Source organism: Microcaecilia unicolor, chromosome 11, assembly GCF_901765095.1.
Source record: "Microcaecilia unicolor chromosome 11, aMicUni1.1, whole genome shotgun sequence".
Classification (NCBI taxonomy): Eukaryota; Metazoa; Chordata; class Amphibia; order Gymnophiona; family Siphonopidae; genus Microcaecilia; species Microcaecilia unicolor.
In genome coordinates, this window is record NC_044041.1 from 1,429,858 (window position 1) to 1,449,682 (window position 19,825).

Below are 19,825 nucleotides of genomic sequence, written 5' to 3' on the forward strand. Positions count from 1 at the left end.
TAATTGGATAATACCTGCTGAATTATTGCTCAGTTTCCTGTGTCACCTGCTTGTTGGTGCTTCGTTATAATGGCTTTCTTAAACCAATCTTTTTTCAAGTTGTTGCTTTTGTTTGTTTGTTTGTTTGTTATCATATTGTTCTTTGCTGGCTCAAGCTACTACTACTACTACTACTATTTAGCATTTCTATAGCGCTACAAGGCATACGCAGCGCTGCACAAACATAGAAGAAAGACAGTCCCTGCTCAAAGAGCTTACAATCTAATAGACAAAAAATAAATAAAGTAAACAAATCAAATCAATTAATGTGAACGGGAAGGAAGAGAGGAGGGTAGGTGGAGGCGAGTGGTTACAAGTGGTTACGAGTCAAAAGCAATGTTAAAGAGGTGGGCTTTCAGTCTAGATTTAAAGGTGGCCAAGGATGGGGCAAGACGTAGGGGCTCAGGAAGTTTATTCCAGGCGTAGGGTGCAGCGAGACAGAAGGCACGAAGTCTGGAGTTGGCAGTAGTGGAGAAGGGAACAGATAAGAAGGATTTATCCATGGAGCGGAGTGCACGGGAAGGGGTGTAGGGAAGGACGAGTGTGGAGAGATACTGGGGAGCAGCAGAGTGAGTACATTTATAGATTAGTAGAAGAAGTTTGAACAGGATGCGAAAACGGATAGGGAGCCAGTGAAGGGTCTTGAGGAGAGGGGTAGTATGAGTAAAGCGACCCTGGCGGAAGATGAGACGGGCAGCAGAGTTTTGAACCGACTGGAGAGGGGAGAGGTGACTAAGTGGGAGGCCAGCAAAAAGCAGATTGCAGTAGTCTAAACGAGAGGTGACAAGGGTGTGGATGAGGGTTTTGGTAGAGTGCTCGGAAAGAAAGGGGCGGATTTTACAGATGTTGTAAAGAAAGAAACGACAGGTCTTGGCAATCTGCTGGATATGAGCAGAGAAGGAGAGAGAAGAGTCAAAGATGACCCCAAGGTTTCGAGCTGAGGAGACAGGGAGAATGAGAGAGCCATCAACAGAAATAGAAAACGGGGGGAGCGGGGAGGTGGGTTTGGGGGGGGAAAATGAGAAGCTCTCTCTTCGTGTCTGACCTGGGCGCATGTGCCCCATAATTGTCTCTCACTCTCCTTTTTCATGGAGTATATGGACTTCTCCTTTTCTTTTTTTTTCATCTAGGATAATTGTTTTTTTAATCACTGAGGATTATAGACCTTCAAGATACTGGTATGCTTCTTTTCATGCATATTTACAAAGGATTGATCCACTTGATGCAGAGTTTATACTTCATCAGTGGTGAAGCTGCATATATTATCTCTCAACATTAAAGGGATAACTAATCCCATCAAGTGAAAGAAACTCTTGCTCTATTTGAAAAGGAAAAATTCTGATATTTGTTTTCTACAAGAAACTCACCTAGATGCGCAAGAAGGTTCCAAACTTGTAGGTAAATGGTTTGACCAATGTTTCATAAGTCCAGCTAATGGGCGCAAAAACAGTGTCATCACACTTATTAAGAAGTCTCTGCCCTTCCATGCAATCTCCCATGTTAATGATAGTATTGGCAGATGGTCTCGGCTGGAGGGTATCTTAGAGGGCAAGCCTATAATATTAATCAATGTTTATGCTCCTAATGTTGATGATCCTAACTTTTTCCACACAATCAATGCTTCTGGATCAAACGCTCTTAACTGTCACACTATTGTTGGAGGTGACTTCAACTTTCCTATTGATCCTTGCATGGACAGACCTTCTGACTGTAGGCCTGCTAAACTTAAAGTTTGAAACTCACTGAATTTATTTTATTTTATTTATTTTATTGCATTTGTATCCCACATTTTCCCACCTATTTGCGGGCTCAGTGTGGCAGTCTAATGGATGGTCTGACTTATGGAGATTAACCTACCCAACAATTAGAGATTACTCTTTTTCTCTCCGCTCCGCACCTTACTTACTCAAGAATTGATTCCTCTGCTAAGTGCTGCGCAGATACATGAAATATCAATCTCTAACCATGCAGCCATATTTTGTAACTTTGACTGGTCCTTTAACAAGGCAAAATCCTCTTTCTGGAGGCTTAATGCTTCTCTGCTTTCGGATTCAACATTTCTGCAACATATCACCCAAAAGTTGACTGAGTTCTTTGCTGTCAGCAAGGACTCTGGGCCATCCTACCCTACAATTTGGGAGGTGTATAAGTCCTGGTTGAGAGGAGAAATAATTAGTTTTACATCTCACCTTCGTAAAACCAACACTGCTAGTGTTGCTAAGCTTGAGGATGAAATCCGTCAACTTGAGATATCTTTGTATACATCATCATCTAAATCCGTGCTTCAAAAACTCAGGCTTCTCAAAATGCAGTTCAACTCTATCTTATCCAACATTGTCAATGTCATTACCTTTAAGCAAAGTGCTACGTATTACGCAGAGTCCAATAAAGCTGGTAAATTGCTGGCATCATACCTTAAAGGCAAAAGAACAAAGCAGCATGTAGCTACAATTGTATCGCCTACTGGGGAGCTCTTGACCGCCTCCTCCCAAATACTAGAAGCTTTTGAATCCTTCTATACGCTATTATACTCATCAGAATGTGCAGCTTCAGACTCTGAAATTCTTAATTTTCTCTTCTCATTAAATTTACTCCGCCTCACTGAGCAACAAATATGTCAACTTAACCAACATATCTCCTATGAAGAGTTACTTTCTGCAATCAAGATTCTGCCCTCATCTAAAGCACCAGGCCCAGATGGTCTTCCAGCCGAATTCTATAAAACATTCTCATCCTTCATTTCACTTCATCTGATGGCTTATTATCAGGACTTGTTAAATTCATCTTCTACAGGCCTTTTTTTGGACGCTAGCATTGTAGTGCATCCAAAAGCTAATAGAGACTGCACTGCAGAATTACAGGCCAATTTCATTGTTAAATGTAGAGTATAAAATTTATACAGTTACTGTGCTGTAGATTGGATAATATTATCCAATCGCTTATTCATAGAGATCAGGCTGGTTTTGTTAAATCTAGATTTGGTGCCGACAATACTCGATTATTATGTCACCTCATCCACTCTGCTCGGTCTATGGATCATCCTATTTTGGCTGTTTCTCTTGATGCTGAAAAAGCCTTTGACCGGGTGGAGTGGAAATTGTTCCTTCTAATAATGCTTCTTCACCTAGGTGGGTGCTGTTAGAGCAGTCCATCATTGCCCCATTAGTGCACTCTTACTTAATTGGTATGCGCCTTCCTAAATATGTTGCCTCTAACCGCATTATCAACACTACTATAGAGTTTTGTCTTCTTTTGATAAACAACTAATTTCCCCTTGGTCTTCTACTGCTTATGTGCCTATATGGAATAATCCTCTTTTTTTAGTTAACAAAAAACAAGTTTCTTGGTCGCATTGGCAGCGCATAGGCATATGGGACCTTAGTCATTTTATTGATATAGATAACTGCATCTGGAAACCTTTTTCTGCTATGAAAGTCGAATTTTCTGTGCTGGATTCTCAGTTTTTCCAGTGGTTACAGCTTAGCTCAATGTTTAAAAAAATGCAAAATACAAATTCATAAGCTGCATCACACTCCTGACCTCCTTGATTTAGCTAAGAAGCTTCATTCTGCTAGACATGTCGCATCCCATATTTATACTTTTTTCATAGGTAAGTCTCTCGTCAAATGTACGGATTTGCCCAGATGCTGGGAAGAAGATAACCAACAACCTATTACAGATAAAAATTGGGAGCAAATATGGTGTTCGATATTTCAGTGCTTCAAATCTTCTTCGATAGCACAGTCTCTTTATTTCTTTATGAATAGATCCCTCTGGACGCCTCTCAGGTCTCACCTAATTGACCCACATATTTTCAGCATATGTTGGTCTTGTCATTCCCAACAAGGTACCTTTAAACATCTTATTTTTGACTGTAGGTGTATCCAAGAATTCTGGAGTCGCATTTGGCTTACTCTGACAGATGTGTTACACTTTACTGGTCCAATATTATATAAGTATTTGCTACTTAAGGATCAGTGGGGTTTTTTTTTGGTACATTTGTACCTGGGGCAATGGAGGGTTAAGTGACTTGCCCAGAGTCACAAGGAGCTGCCTGTGCCTGAAGTGGGAATTGAACTCAGTTCCTCAGTTCCCCGGGACCAAAGTCCACCACCCTAACCACTAGGCCACTCCTCCACTCCACATGTTAAGTTCTGATGCATGTTTGCTTGTTAACACCATGCTTACCTTAGCCTTGAAAGTAGTTTTTGTGCACTGGAAAGCTTTGCATCAAGCTACTCATCAAGAATGTTGGAATTTACTATATCAAACTTTTGAATTGTATCTTGCTAAAAAATCACCTCGTTTTGTTTCCTGTAAGGATAAATGGTCTTTGCTTCTGTCCTGCTTTTTAGAAGCAAAATGAATAGAGTTTCTATTTCTAGTTGAATAGCGTTGTATCATATGCATGAATTTTGCTCTGTGTGAATCCTCACCCCCCCTCTTCCCTTTTTTTTTTCTCCCATTGCTGGTAATAATGATTTGTATTCATTGCACTGTATTGTTCTGTATTACCATGTTTATTTGTTTCTGTTAATTTTTTCTCTTTTATCACAAAATTTAATAAAAATACTAAGACAAAAATATATATTTTATGTTGTTGCTTCTTATGATGATTTCTGTATTTTAGGATGTAAATTGTTTTGGGTCCCCATTTCAGGCAAAAAGGCAATACGTAAGAATGAATGTGAAAAAACAATTACCAGAAAGACAATGAATACAGTGGGAGTTAGGCATCCCAGGGGTGATACAGAAGGATGACGTTGGTCATAGTAAGGACTTGAGGATAACAGGGTATTAATGTTGCTTCTCATTTTCTTCAGGCATGCCGTGATTTCTTGGAATTAGCAGACACACACAGCCGGAAGTGGCAGCGTGCGTTGCAGTACGAGCGTGAACAAAGGATCCGCTTGGAGGAGACCATTGAGCAGCTGGCAAAACAGCACAACAGCTTGGAGCGTGCTTGCAGAGGAGCTCCTGCTCTGTCTACCGATACTGCCAGCATCACCAGCACAACCAAAGGTATTGCATCCTGCTTACAGGCTCCACTTAGCTCTTTAACATGTTCTTCGCAATGTGTGTGGCATGGGGCTCTCCCTTAAGTATGCGTGTTACACTTATAAGATGATTTACAGTTGAAGAAGCAAAGTATAAATAACACATATATCACAGAAAAATTTTGTCTAATATTGAATGTGCGCTATCCAATGTAGATTGATAAAAAAGTAATTAAACAAAATGAGCCTCAAATTTCCCAGGACGTTGTACCTTCAACTGACACCCGTCATGGAATCCAGTGTTATCACAAGGTCCTAAAGAGTCACCAGGAAGAAGCCCAGACAGAAAAGCCCTCCAAGAAAGCCTCATAAAAACAAAAAAATAGCTATAGTGGGTGAGACCAATGGTCCATCTAACCCAGTATCCTGCTTCCAGGACTTCCTGTCACAAGTACCTGACAGAAACCCAATTAATAGCTACATTCCAGAACCCCAAAGAGTAACAAGATTCCGGAATCCCAAAGGGTAGCAACATTCCAAGCTACCAATCCCAGGGCAAGCAGTGACATCTCCTATGTCCATCTCAATAACAGACTATGGATTTTTCCTCCAGGAACTTGTCCAAACCTTTTTTAAACCCAAATACATTACCACATCATCCGGCAACAAGCTCCAGTGCTTAACTATTCATTGAGTGAATATTTCCTCCTATTTGTTTTAAAAGTATTTCCATGTAATCTCATTGAGTGCCCCTGGTCTTTTTATTTTTTTTCAATGAGTGAGAAATTGATTCACCCACACTACTCAGGATTTTGTAGATCTCAATCATATCCCCTCTCAGCCGTCTCTTTTCCAAGCTGAAGAGCCCTAACCTCTTTACCCTTTCCTCATATGGGAGCAGTTCCATCCCCTCTATCATTTTGGTTGCCGTTCTTTGAACATTTTCTAATTTTACTATATCTTTTTTGAGATATGGTGACCAGAATTGAACACAATACTCAAAGTGAGGTCACACTGTGAAGCGATACAGAGACATTATCATATTTTTGATCTTATTTGCATCTCCTAATAATTCCTAGAATCCTGTTTGCTTTTTTGGCCACCACCACACACTGGGCAGAAGATTTCATTATCTTGTGTACATGACACCTAGGTCTTTTTCTTGAGTACTGACTCCTAAAGTGTAACCTAGCATCAGATAATTATGATTCGGATTATTCTTCCCAATGTTGATCACTGCATTTTTCTACATTAAATTTCATCTGCCATTTGGATTCCCAGTCTTCCAGCTTCCTAAGGTCTTCCTGCAATTTTTCACAATCTGCATGTGTTTTGAACAGCTTTGAATAGTTTTGTGTCATCTGCAAATGTAATCACCTCACCTGTCCCAGTACAGGTCCCTGTGGCTCTCCACTATTCACCCTCCTCCATTGAATGGCCTTTTAACCCTATCCTCTGTTTTCAATCCAATAACCAATTCTTAATCTACAGAAGGACATTGCCTCCTATCCCATGACTCCTTAATTTTCTCAGGAGTCTCTCATGAGGTACTTTGTCAAAAGCTTTCTGAAATTTTAGATACACTACATCAACCAATTCACCATTGTCGACATGTTTATTCACTCCTTCAAAGAAATGAAGCAAATTGGTGAGGCAAGACCTCCCTCCCACGGCTGAATCCATGCGGACTGTGTCCCATTAAACCATGTTTGTCTACGTGCTCTATAATTTTATTCTTTATAATACTTTCCACTATTTTGCCTGCCACTGAAATCAGGCTTACTGGTCTGCAATCTCCCAGATCACCCCTGGAACCCTTTTTAAAAATCAGCATTACATTAGCCACCCTCCAGGTACCACAGATAATTTTAACGACATGTTACAGGTCACTAGCAGCAGGTCAGCAATTTCATATTTGAGTTCTTTCAATACCCTGGGGTGTATACCATCCGGTCCAGGTGATTTGTCACTCTTTAACTTGTCAATTTGGCTCAGTAGATCTTCCAGATTCACTGAGATTTCTTTCAGTTCCTCTGCATCATCACCCCTGGAAGCAATTTCCAGTATCTTCTTCCATAAAGATACACGTGCAAGGAATATGTAATATGTACACTGATGCATGTTTGGTCTTATTCCTTCAATGCATGTTTATCCACACTGAGCATACGTGTCCTTTATATGTAAGTACAGTTTTTTGATGCTTTGTATATTTTGGTTTATGTATTTCTGAATGTTTTAAAGTAATTATAATTTTATTTGTTTATAAATTACTTATTTTGTCTTTTAATGTATGTTTTGGTTTTAGTTTTACCCTTGACACAGCCTGTGGTCGCAATGTTGCCACGTCGGGTAACTGTGAATAAACCATTTCTACTGATCTGCTTTGTTTGCTTTTATGTTCCCTTCTGTAGTCTGACCCCTCCCAGGCAGAATATAGAAACCAGCTTGAAGCTGGATTAGACAGAGCAGAGCAAGGAAGAGCCACTCTGCTTCCTTATCCAGCCCCTTTCCTCTTCTTATCTTCAGGGAATAGGAGGGGATGGAGTAAGGCTGAAATGGCAACAAAAAGAGTTCAGCATTTTTTAATTTCTGATTTGTGGTCACTTATTCGGTATTTGTTGCGGGGTCTGTATTTGGTATGTGTGACTGGTAACATTTTCTAATGTGCAGTTTCTGTGTATCGACCTGTAGAAATCTGATTTTTTTTTTTCAGTTTTCCAGTAGGAAGTGTGTTAGTGCTCTAGGGCCTGGTATAATAGCAGTGCTTCCTTTTCATATATATGGTTGATGCTGTTTATTATCAGAGAGAGAGAGAGAGAGAGCTATTTTGCTGTTGCAGGTTTGATATACTGGTTCTGACTGAGTTTTGTTGCAGAATTCTGTGTTACTTCACAAAGTATCTGGTAATGAAAGGAGTTTGTGTTACTTAACTGAGAATTAAATTTCAGGGGGGGGGGGGGGGGTTGTATGGCAAGTTGTAAAATGAGAGATTAAGGAGGGTAGTTAACTGTATTAGAGGGGAAATGCACATTATTACCTCGTAACATTCATAAAATGGCAAAATCATGCAATATATTTTTTACCATAACACACATTAGTTTCAGTCACTGTGGGCTGTAGAATAATGAAGTGGAAATTCATACAAGTGACTAATTATTACATAAGAACATAAGAGTAGCCATATTGGGTCAGACCAATGGTCTATCCAGCTCAGCATCTCGTTTCCAACAGTGGCCAAGCCAGGTCACGAGTACCTGGCAGAAACCCAATCCATTCTACTAGTCCCATGGCAAACAGTTGCTTCCCCATGTCTGTCTCAATAGCAGACTATGGACTTTTCCTCCAGGAACTTGTGCAAACCTTTTTTAAACCCAGATACTCTAACCGCTGTTACCACATCCTCCGGCAAAGAGTTCCAGAGTTTAACTATTTATTGAACGAAAAAATATTTCCTGCTATTTGTTTTAAAAGTATTTCCATGTAACTTCCTTGAGTGTCCCTTAGTCTTTGTACTTCTGAAATGAGTAAAAAATCGAGTTACTTCTACACCACTTAGGATCTTGTAGACCTCAATCATATTTCCACTCATCCGTCTCTTTTCCAAGCTGAAGTGCCATAACCTCTTTAGCCTTTCCTCATATGAGAGTTCCATCCCCTTTATCATTTTGGTCGCTCTTGAACCTTTTCTAATTCCGCTATATATTTTTTGAGATATGGTGACCAGAACTGAATACAATATTCAAGGTGTGGTCGCACCATGAAGTGATACAGAGGCATTACAGTATTTTTGGTCTTATTCAGCATCCCTTTCCTAATAATTCCTAGCATCCTGTTTGCTTTTTTGGCCACCGCCGCACATTGAGCATAAGATTTCAGCGTATTATGTACAACAACACCTAGAACTTTTTTCTTGAGGGCTGACCCCCTAGCAGTAGTACTGTAAAACTACTGCTAGGATTCAAATAGTGCCCTTTTTGAACCCAGTGCCAGAGGGAGAAGGAGCGACTATGGCTTGCTCTTGCCTTGTTCCCTAGTCCACCAGGGTTAGTGCTGAAATGTCACTATAAACTTAAGGGGGCAGTGGCCATGGCCCACTTCCAGAATACTCTCTCCTGGCTAAGCCTATTTTCTCTTTTATAAAACATTCTGCCATCTTGCATTGAGGGTGTTATGCAGTGTGTAGCTTTGTTGTGAGATCTGTATTCTTAGTTACGATACAATCTACATCCCTGTGATGTTCATTCAGGGGTTCCAGCTACATATGTTCACTGATGATCAAGGCTATTTGCTGCTGGCAATAGAAGCTCTGTGCTTAAGCTGCCATGCTGGGTAGTGTCATAATCCCTCTCTGTGACTTTTTGCTAGGTTTTAAATGTTTAAGCTTTATTGTCAGTTTTATACCTAATTATGAAAGTTTTTTGTAATCATCACCAGTTGTTAGAATTGGTGGAATAAATGTTCAAGTAAATAAGCAATCAGTTTGAAAATTGCCTTCAACAGGGGGTAACTTTATAACCGAGTGCCTAGGCTGTCAAGGCACATAGATGCATATGCTGTAACTATTTTATTAAGACAGCCTTAATATGATGTGCCATCATACCTCCTTATAGATTCATGGTACAACTACTCTTTAAGTATTGAATGCTGTCCTGGTCACCCTATCTCAAAAAGGATATGGTGGAACTAGAACAAGATGCGAAAACAGTGACAAAATTGATTACAATAGAACGCCTCACTTATGAAGAAAGTCTATCCAGGTTAGGGCTCTTCATCTTGGGAAAAAATGGTGGAGAAGTAGATATGATAAATAAATATAAAATCATGTAGAAGTGGCAAATAGGGAATGGTTGCTTTGCCTTTCAAACAACACTAAAATAAGAGGGCATTCCATGAAGCTAGAAAGTATGTTTCATGCCGTTCATATTTAAGCTATGGTATCTGTTGCTAAAGGGACATAGTCAAGGCAATTAATGTAGTGGGGTTTGTTGTGAGATAGTCTTGTGTTAGGCGGAGCCTTTCAGGGAGTCCATTCCAGTGTGGGAGTTACTCCGGAGAAGGCTTGCTTGTGGGTATCAATTTACAATGTCTTTTGGAGAAGGTGTGGTTAGGGATACTCCTTGGGAGGTTTCGAGGAGTTCCTGAAGAAAAAGTCCATAAATAGCTTCTGCAGTGCCTTGGTTTATCCTCCTGGCAATGAGCTATGTGTAGCTGAACTATGTTTTTGTATGTGCTGGCTACGTAAGTACATATAAGTACATAAGTATTGCTATACTGGGACAGACCGAAGGTCCATCAAGCCCAGTATCCAATCCAGGTTACAAGTACCTGGCAAGATCCCAAAACAGTACAATATATTTTATGCTGCTTATCCTCGAAATAAGCAGTGGATTTTCCCCAAGTCCAACGCATCACTTTCAAAATCTGCACGACTGTTCACAAAATTATTTATGGCGAGGCACGGGATACATGACAGACCTCATCGACCTGCCAACCAGAAATACCACAAAATCTGCACGATCATATCTAAACCTCCACTACCCAAGCAGCAAAGGACTCAAATACAAATCCACCTATGCAACCAGCTTTTCCTACCTAAGCGCACAACTATGGAACGCATTGCCAAAAGCAGTAAAAACTATGCTCGACCACCTAAATTTTCGGAAAGCACTAAAGACAGACCTGTTCAGAAGAGCATACCCCACTGACCCAACATAAAAATACCGGTCACTTGCGACACAACATAACCAAAGACTGCAACGGACATTACCTGACTCTTCTTCCCCCTTTCCCTCTCTAAGTTCCCCCCAACTGTTTCCTACCATACATATTTATTTTTATTTTTGTTACATATACCTCATTATACCACAATATCACTTTGTATTCATTCATACTATGTATTTGTTCAAACTGTAATCGGCTAACACCGTTAACGGTTTTATGTAAGCCACATTGAGCCTACAAAAGGTGGGAAAATGTGGGATACAAATGTAATAAATAAATAATTAATTAATAATGGCTTATGGACTTTTCTTTAGGAAGATATCCAAAACCATTTTTAAAACCCCACTAAGCTAACCACTTTTACCATATTCTATGGCAATGAATTCCAGAGTTTAATTACACATTGAGTGAAGAATATTTTCTCCAATTCGTCTTAAATTTGCTACTTTGTAGCTTCATTGCGTGCCCTCTAGTCCTAATATTTTTGGAAAGAGTAAACAAGCAATTTATGTCTATCTGTTCCACTCCACTCGTTATTTTATAAACCTCTATCATATCTCCCATTTGCCATCTTTTCTCCAAGCTGAAGAACCCTAGCCACTTTAGCCTTTCCTCATAGGGAAGTCGTCCATTCCCTTTATTATTTTTGTCGCCCTTCTCTGTACCTTTTCTAATTCCACTATATCTTTTTTGAGATGCGGTGAACAGAATTGTACACCATATTTGAGGTGCGGTCGCACCATGGAGCAATACAAAGGCATTATAAAGTCCTCACTAGTTATGCCCATCTGTAGATCATTTCTAAATATGTTAAAAAGCAACAGTCCCAGCACAGACCCCTGGGAAACCCCACTATTTACTCCATTGGTAATACTGACCATTTACCATATACTCTGTTTTCTATCTTTTAACCAGTTTTTAATTCACAATAGTACACTACCTCCTATCCCATGACTCTCCAATTTCCTCATAAAAGACTCCAGAGGAAATTGAAGATTCATGGGATAGGAAGTAATGTTCTATTGTGGATTAAAAACTGTTTAAAAGATAGAAAACAGAGAGTAGGGATAAATGGTCAGTATTCTCAATGGAGGAGTGTAGATAGTGAGGTTTCCTAGGGGTCTGTGCTGGAACTGCTGCTTTTTATCATATTTATAATTGACCTAGAGATGGGAGTAACTAGTGAGGTCATTAAATTTGCTGATGACACAAAGTTATTCAAAGTTGTTAAATCGCAAGAGGATTGTGAAAAATTACAAGAGGACCTTATGAGACTGGGAGACAGGGCATCCAAATGGCAGATGACATTTGATGCGAGCATTTGCAAAGTGATGCATGTGGGAAAGAGGAACCTGAACTATACCTGCATAATGCAAGGTTCCACATCAGGAGTCACCAACCAGGAAAGGGATCTGGGTGTCATCGTTGATGATATGTTGAAACCCTCTGCTCAGTGTGCTGCGTTGACTAAGAAAGGAATAGAATGTTAGGTATTATTAGGAAAGGAATGGGAAACAAAAAATTAAAACGTTATAATGCCTTCTATCACTCCATGATGCGACCACACCTTAAATACTGTGTGCAATTCTGGTCACCGGAATCTCAAGAAAGATATAGTGGAATTAGAAAAGGTACAGAGAAGGGTGACAAAATGATAAAGGGGGTAAACGACTTCCCTATAAAGAAAGGCTAAAGTGGCTAGGGCTCTTCAGCTTGGGAGAAAAGACGACTGAGAGGAAATATGATAGAGGTCTCTAAAATAATGGGTGGAGTGGAACAGGTAGACGTGAATCGCTTGTTTACTCTTCCCAAAATACTAAGACTAGGGCACACATGAAGCTAGAAAGCAGCAAATTTAAAACAAATCGGAGAAAATATTCTTCACTCAACGTGTAGTAATTAAGCTCTGGAATTCATTGCCAGAGAATGTTGTAAAAGCAGTTAGCTTAGAGGGGTTTAAAAAAGGTTTGGATAGCTTCCTAAAAGAAAAGTCCATAAGCCATTATTAAAATGGACTTGGGGAAATCCACTGCTTATTTCTAGGATAAGCAGCATAAATGTATTGTACTGGTTTGGGATCTTGCCAGGTACTTGTAACCTGGAATGGCCACTCTTTGAAACAGAGTGCTGGGTTTGATGGACCTTCAGTCTGTCCCATTATGGCAATAGTTATGTACTTATGAGTGGTCTCTCAATATGGGCATAGCCTGCAAGATCTTCCGAGTGTGGGGCAAGCCCCTTGGTGGATCTTTTTGCCACTCAGATCAACCACAAGGTCCCTCAGATTCATTCTTTGAATGACATTCGGATGGTTTGTATATGGGGGGATGTTCTTAAAATAGTGCTTTTGCAGATGATCTTTTTGCTTTATGTGGGCTTCCCTGGGTAAACGTTACCCATGCTGCTGAGGGAATTTTGAGTGTACGATGCATTGTGACAATCTGAGTTGACAGGCATCACTACGGTTGAGGCTTTCCTTTCTGATGCTCAGCTAGCAGCTTCAGATATTTTGGGATTCACATCCCTCAGGATTGGACACAGGTGTTCACATTAAATTATCTCCCTTTATTTTAGCAGATTTGACACGATTATACCATTTGCCGCAAAGGGTGGCTATCTTGGTGGGGCTATGTTGCTCCCTTTAAGATGAATGTACTACCCCATTTACTGTTTCTCTTTCAACCCCTACCGGTGAATGTTCCACAGTCTGACCTCACTAACTTACAAAGCGAGATTCTAGTGTTTATTTGGGGAGACCGTCCTTCTAGGCTTCATAGGAAGGTACTATTGGCAGGCTGTAGAGTTGGGAGGGTTGAGGGTCCCTAATCTTTTGTGGTATTATTGAGCTTGTCAGTTAAAGTTAGTATTGGCTTGGGAGGGTGGTTTGCAGTCAGCAGTAGTTCACCTGGAACAGCATGGGTTGACTGGGGTTGCGTTGCGGGCGTGCCGCTGTACTTTTTACTCTTTTAAGGCACCAAACTTTTACCAATAATCCTTGGGTGTTGCACTTGTTGACTTTATGGAGTTAAATCAAAGCTGAGCTGAGGACGCCATACGTCCTCTCTAGCCTGCATTGGGGCTAAACCCACCTTTCTAGTTGGACATGGGAACCCTAATTTATAAAAGTGGGCGGAATTGGGATTGATTAGGTTTAGAGACTTGCTAGATGTGGAGGATCTCCAAACTTTTTCAGAATTACAGGAGTAATTCACTATACCTGCTAAGGATTTCTTTACCTATCTACAAGTTAAACATTATATGACACAACAGGGATGGCTGTGGGTGGACCCAGAATATACTGAAATTTTTAAAAATATTTGTCTGGAGCTGGAGAATTTCAGAGGGGTTATTTCAATTCTCTATTGCTTTCTCCAGGATACAGATTTCATACGTATGCTTTTATGGAGGCTTAGGAGCAGAATAAAGCTATTTTGGTAAACAATTACTGATTATTCTCATATTACTAAAGCCTTCTGTGTCTTTCTGTCTCTTCCCCTGGTGGCGTTAGGACCATAATCCCTGGAGTCCTGGACATTCCAGGTTACAGGTAACTAGTACCTTTAAACCTGGGAGAGAGCAGAAAGATAAAGAAGCTGAACTGTTTTACAATTATTTCTGTTCTGTGTTCACGGATGAAAGGCCGGGGGTAGGACCTTAGAAAACATGTGCTCGGGAAGATGGATGTATGGTAGACCAGGACCGATTCTCAGTTCTTGAGGAGCTAGCTAAACTAAAAATAGACAAAGTGATGGGGCCTGATGGGATATATCCGAGCATATTCAAGGAACTCGATGATGTTCTGGTGGCTCCGCTGTCTGACCTCTTAAATGCTTCCTTAGAGTCTGGAGTGGCCCCAGAGGACTGAAGAAGGGTGGATGTGGTCTCTCTGCACAAGAGCAGAAGTAAGATTGGGAATTACAGACCTGCAGTCTGACCTCAGTGATGAGTAAACTAATGGAAATGCTTCTAGAGCGGAGGATCGTGGGGTTTCTCAAATTGCATGGACTGCAGGACCCGAGGCAGCATGGCTTCACTAGTAGCGCAATGGTACTGTTTTAAATTGGCAAGACAATAATTGACATGTTTTGAAAGACCTATTGTAAATCTAATCCACCCAGGTTGACTTCATAAGTACACGTTGTATCTATCTAATTTATCAGTTCTGGTCATATGAATATAACGTATTCAATCAAAACACAAGTTTCTATCATATACGCTTAGGACCCTTGCGGATCCATGACGTTGCCCTTTTCCCACTCCCCTCTCATAATATAAGCACGTAACAACGTCTGCCCTAGCTTTTGGCAGTTTTCTTAACAGATAGCATCTGGCTTTATTTAATGAAGGTCTAGCAGTTGCTGGTAAGTTCTACCTTTGCTTGCAATGTTTTATCCCCGATAATAATTTGAGCAGTTTCAATACATTCACGGTGGCTAATTATGCTGCATACATTTAAGCAAGTCAACACACACTCTGAGCTGCTGGTAAGTTTGATTTTTGCTCGCATAGCTGCGAAGTTTTATAACCGATTATACCTTGAGGAGTTACAGCACATGTGCGGCGGCTTGTTATATTGTATGTGTTCAAGCACGTTTATACACACTTCAGGTATATATCGTTAAGACAGCAGCTTCCAAAAGAGAATATATATATATTATGGAATACATTGTAGGTGTCATCATTTTTAGTGACGGGGGCAATATTAAATAATTAGACGATCTCAGAGGTTTCCCTCGCATGTGGCTTAATGTTATAGGTGTCCTCCGTTTACCTTCTTGAATGTTGTCCGATCACTCGTCCTGACTTTTGAAGTTCAAACAGCCTCTAATGCCATTATATTGGATTATGAGGGTTAGCATGCATGGATTCATAGATGCTATAATCTTGATTATAATACACAGAGGTTGACATATTATTAGATGGACATTAATACACATTTTTTGTTTCAATTCAGGCACTCTTACTTTAGACTGTTTGAAAACCATTGTACATATTACTCTGGTAAGCCAATTTTTCCCATATAGATATATACATACAGTACTTCTTGCACACATATTCAATATAGAACCTTTTTATAATATTCATAGAGTGGATTACAATGGGTCTTCATATTATCATATTACTTTAAATAATTTGATGTTCTCGCACTGGTTTATGGTTGCCTTTCTCATAAATCTCATTTGATTTTATCCATTTTGGGCTATCTCTGATAAGATTTCGAATCTTCATATATATGTTTTTATTTTAATATATTTATCTATTCTGGGTTATTGTTGACAAGATTTGATCCTCATTTGTTTTTATTCTATGGAGGAGTGGCCTAGTGGTTAGGGTGGTGGACTTTGGTCCTGGGGAACTGAGGAACTGAGTTCGATTCCCACTTCAGTCACAGGCAGCTCCTTGTGACTCTGAGCAAGTCACTTAACCCTCCATTGCCCCATGTAAGCCGCATTGAGCCTGCCATGAGTGGGGAAAGCGCGGGGTACAAATGTAACAAAAATAAAATAAATCTATCTCTCTTGTTATCCCCCTTCTTCCCTACTGCTAACTCCAGACTTCGTTCCTTTTCTCTCGCGGCACCTTATGCCTGAAATTGACTTCCTGAACCTTTACGTCTAGCTCCATCTTTTCCTGTTTTCAAATCCATGCTGAAAGCCCACCTTTTCACTGCTGCTTTTGGCTCCTAGCCGCTACTCATTTGCCCTCCCTTGTTCCTTTCTTCCTTCTCACCCAGTACTTCCCTCATCCGTAACTGTCTTGTCTGTCTGTATTATTTAGATTGCAAGCTCTTTTGAGCAGGGACTGTCTCTTTGTGTCAGGTGTTCAGCGCTGCATGCGTCTGGTAGCGCTATACAAATGCTAATAATAATAATTACATTATATTTGATGGTTTATATTTAAAAAAAAATTCTTTTCTTCAATGTTTCCATAATTTAATTACTTATCACATTATGATGATTCATTTATGTGTACCTTGAATTCATAATATATTTTTGTGTTTTTATGTTAGACCCCTGAGGCAGACGCTTGTGCGCCGAAACACAGCCAGTGTCAGGTCTTTTTCACAATAAAGGACAGCTATTATCTCTTTCTTGAAGACCCAGTGTTGCTTTTCTTGTTTGTGTTCACTAGAGGCAGGTCATATCAGACGAATCTGATTGATTGATTTCTTTGACTGGGTGACCAAACAGTTGGATTTGGGAGGGGCGCTAGATGTGGTGTACTTGGATTTTAGCAAAGCCTTTGACATGGTCCCACACAGGCGACTGATAAATAAACTGAATTCCCTCAGTATGGGACCTAAAGTGACTGACTGGGTTAAAAAACTGATTAAATGCTCTGAAGAAAATGCTGTTATCAGTAGTGTACCGCAAGGGTCGGTCCTTAGGCTGGCGCTTTTTAACATCTTTGTGAGTGATATTGTGGAAGGACTGTCCTGGTAAAAGTTTCTCTCTTTTAGGATGATACCAAGGACTGTAATAGGGTGGACATCCCTGAGGGTGTGGATGGCATGAGGAAGGATCTAGTGAAGCTTGAAGAATGGTCCAAAAATTGGCAACTAAGATCATTTACTTGGGTTACAAGAATCCAAGGGAATGGTACAGTATAGGGGTGAAGTGCTTCTGTGTACAAAGAAGAGCAGGACTTGGGGGTGATTTTGTCTGATGACCTTAAGGTGGCCAAATAGGTAGAAAAGGTGATGGTCAAAGCCAGATGGATGCTTGGCTGCATAAGGAGAGGGATGACCAGCAGGAAAAGAGGTGATATTGCCCTTGTATAAGTCTCTGGTGAGACCCCATTTAGAGTACTGCATTCAATTCTGAAGACCGCACCTACAGAAATGTATAAACAGATGAAGTTGGTCCAGAGGTTGGCTTCAAAATTGGTAAGAGGTTTCTGCCATAAAACATATAGGGACAGGCTTATAAATCTCAACATGTATATGTTGGAAGAGAGGTAGGAGAGGGAGAGAGAGGGTATGATAGAGACGTTTAAATACCTCAGTGGCATTGATGTACAGGAGGTGAGCCTTTTTCAAATGAAGGAAAACTCTGGAATGAGAGGGCATAGGATGAAGTTAAGAGAAAATAGGCTTAGGAGGAATCTAAGGTTGTCAATAGAAATCAACAAAATAAAACATGGAAAAGAAAATAAGATGATACCTTTTTTATTGGACATAACTTAATACATTTCTTGATTAGCTTTCGAAGGTTGCCCTTCTTCGTCAGATCGGAAATAAGCAAATGTGGTAGCAGATAGTATATATGAAAGAAACATCAAAGCATTACTTTAACAGTCTGACAGAGTGGGAGGGTGGGGGTATGCATGGGGACATCTAAGCATTTCATTGATATTCTAACAGAATGGGTGTGGGTAGGTGAGAGGAGGAATCTAAGGAATTACTGTTTCACGGAAAGGGTGGTGGAGGCATGGAATGGCCTCCCGGTGGAGGTCATGGAGACGAGGACTATGTCAGAATTTAAGAAAACGTAGTACAGGCACCTGGGATCCCTTAGGAAAAGGAGGAGTTAGTGGTTGCTGAGGATGGGCAGACTGGATGGGCCATTTAGCCCTTATCTGTTGTCACTTTTTATATTGTACCTCAATGATCTGTGGCGGTAGCCATGCTTTTCTGTATATTATGCTTTTTTCTCAATAAAAATTTATTGTTACAGAAAAAAAAAGTACTGGGGACAGTGCAGACCCCTGGGGATCACCACTCGGGTTGATTCATCTATCCAATAACATATCATCCATTTTCACTATATAGAAACGTTTTAAAAAGCCAGTAAACCAATTATGCACTAGCCCAGTTATTCCTAAACTCTCCAAAAGCCAAAATAAAATCTCATGGTCTAACTAAGTCAGAAGCACTAGATAGGTCAAAGTGCAGTACCAAAGCCTTTCTACCTTCACATAAAAGTTTACAAATGCTGTCCAGAAGGGAGCCAATGACTGTCTCTGTGCTGAAATTTGATCTAAATTCTGATTGTGAAAAATATAATATATGTGTAGAAAATGCTTGGTCAAGAGATCTGTGGTGTCTGAGTGTAATCATTCATCAGAAAGTATTATCCTGCTAATTGTCTATCTAAGGCAGGGCCGCTGAGAGGGTGGGAGGGGGCAAAATTCCCTGGGCCCAGGCCTCCAAGGGGGGCCCAGCGCCGGGGACTGTCTCTCTCTTCCTCCTGCTCCTGACGGGACACAGATCGTGTCCCAACAGGAGCAGGGGAGAGAAAACTCTGGCACCGGGCCCCCCTTGCATTGCCTGCCAAGCAGCTGCTGGGCCCTCAGGCTGCGCATGCTCGGAGAGAAAAGCAGCCACAGGGGCAGGTAAAGCAGCAGAGGAAGGACCAGCACTGGAGGAAGACCTCTTCTGCTGGGGGGCCTCGGGCTGTTCCTTTGCTTTTTATCAAAGTACTAAAAGTAAAGTATCTTTCTTCATGTAATTTGTTCCGTGGTGAGAAATCAGATCTGTATCCATTTTCATTTGTGCATTTATATCCCCGTATAGTGGTATTTTACCTTTTATTTGGAGGATAACAATTTCAGTATGAATGATCATGAAACTGCGTAACTACCCTTCTGGCAGTAGTTAGGAGGTTCATTGGGATCTGGGTCTTTGTTTTGGAGGATCCCTGGCAAGACCTGGTGTTACTGTTAAAGTTAAAGGAGACACCCCAGGCCAGTAATGATGATCCAAAAATAAAATATTGTACCAAATAAAGAAATGACAGCCAGATGGTAGTGCAGAACAGAGGTTAAATAATTTCACATACTTCTGGGATACTTTTCCCTTTCTGTGGACTTTCAGCTCCCTCTGAACCTTTACTGGACTCTGATTCGTCAAAGCAAACACTTCTTTCCTTCTGTTCTCCTGGACTCTTTGATTAAGTGACTTTCTCTTTACTCCACACAATGAACTCCTGGGGTGTACTCTTCTGAAATGCCTGAAACACCCTTCGAACCCCCCCCCCCCCCCCCCACACCACCACCACCACCATCAGTGTCCCTCCGCACTTCACCAGGACAGTGAAGAAATAGAGAACTTTCCTTCCTCTCCAGTT

At 40.6% G+C, this 19,825-nt stretch overlaps 1 protein-coding gene across 1 annotated transcript in view; it reads left to right on the plus strand.

The window, feature by feature from the left end:
• Positions 1-19,825, plus strand: part of LOC115479653 (oxysterol-binding protein 2-like) — a 378,141-nt gene that overhangs the window by 156,929 nt on the left and 201,387 nt on the right. Inside the window, exons 4-5 of the mRNA XM_030217714.1 lie at positions 4,863-5,061; positions 18,224-18,247. Of these exons, the coding sequence (XP_030073574.1) occupies positions 4,863-5,061; positions 18,224-18,247 (223 nt within the window). The remainder of the gene's footprint in view (positions 1-4,862; positions 5,062-18,223; positions 18,248-19,825) is intronic.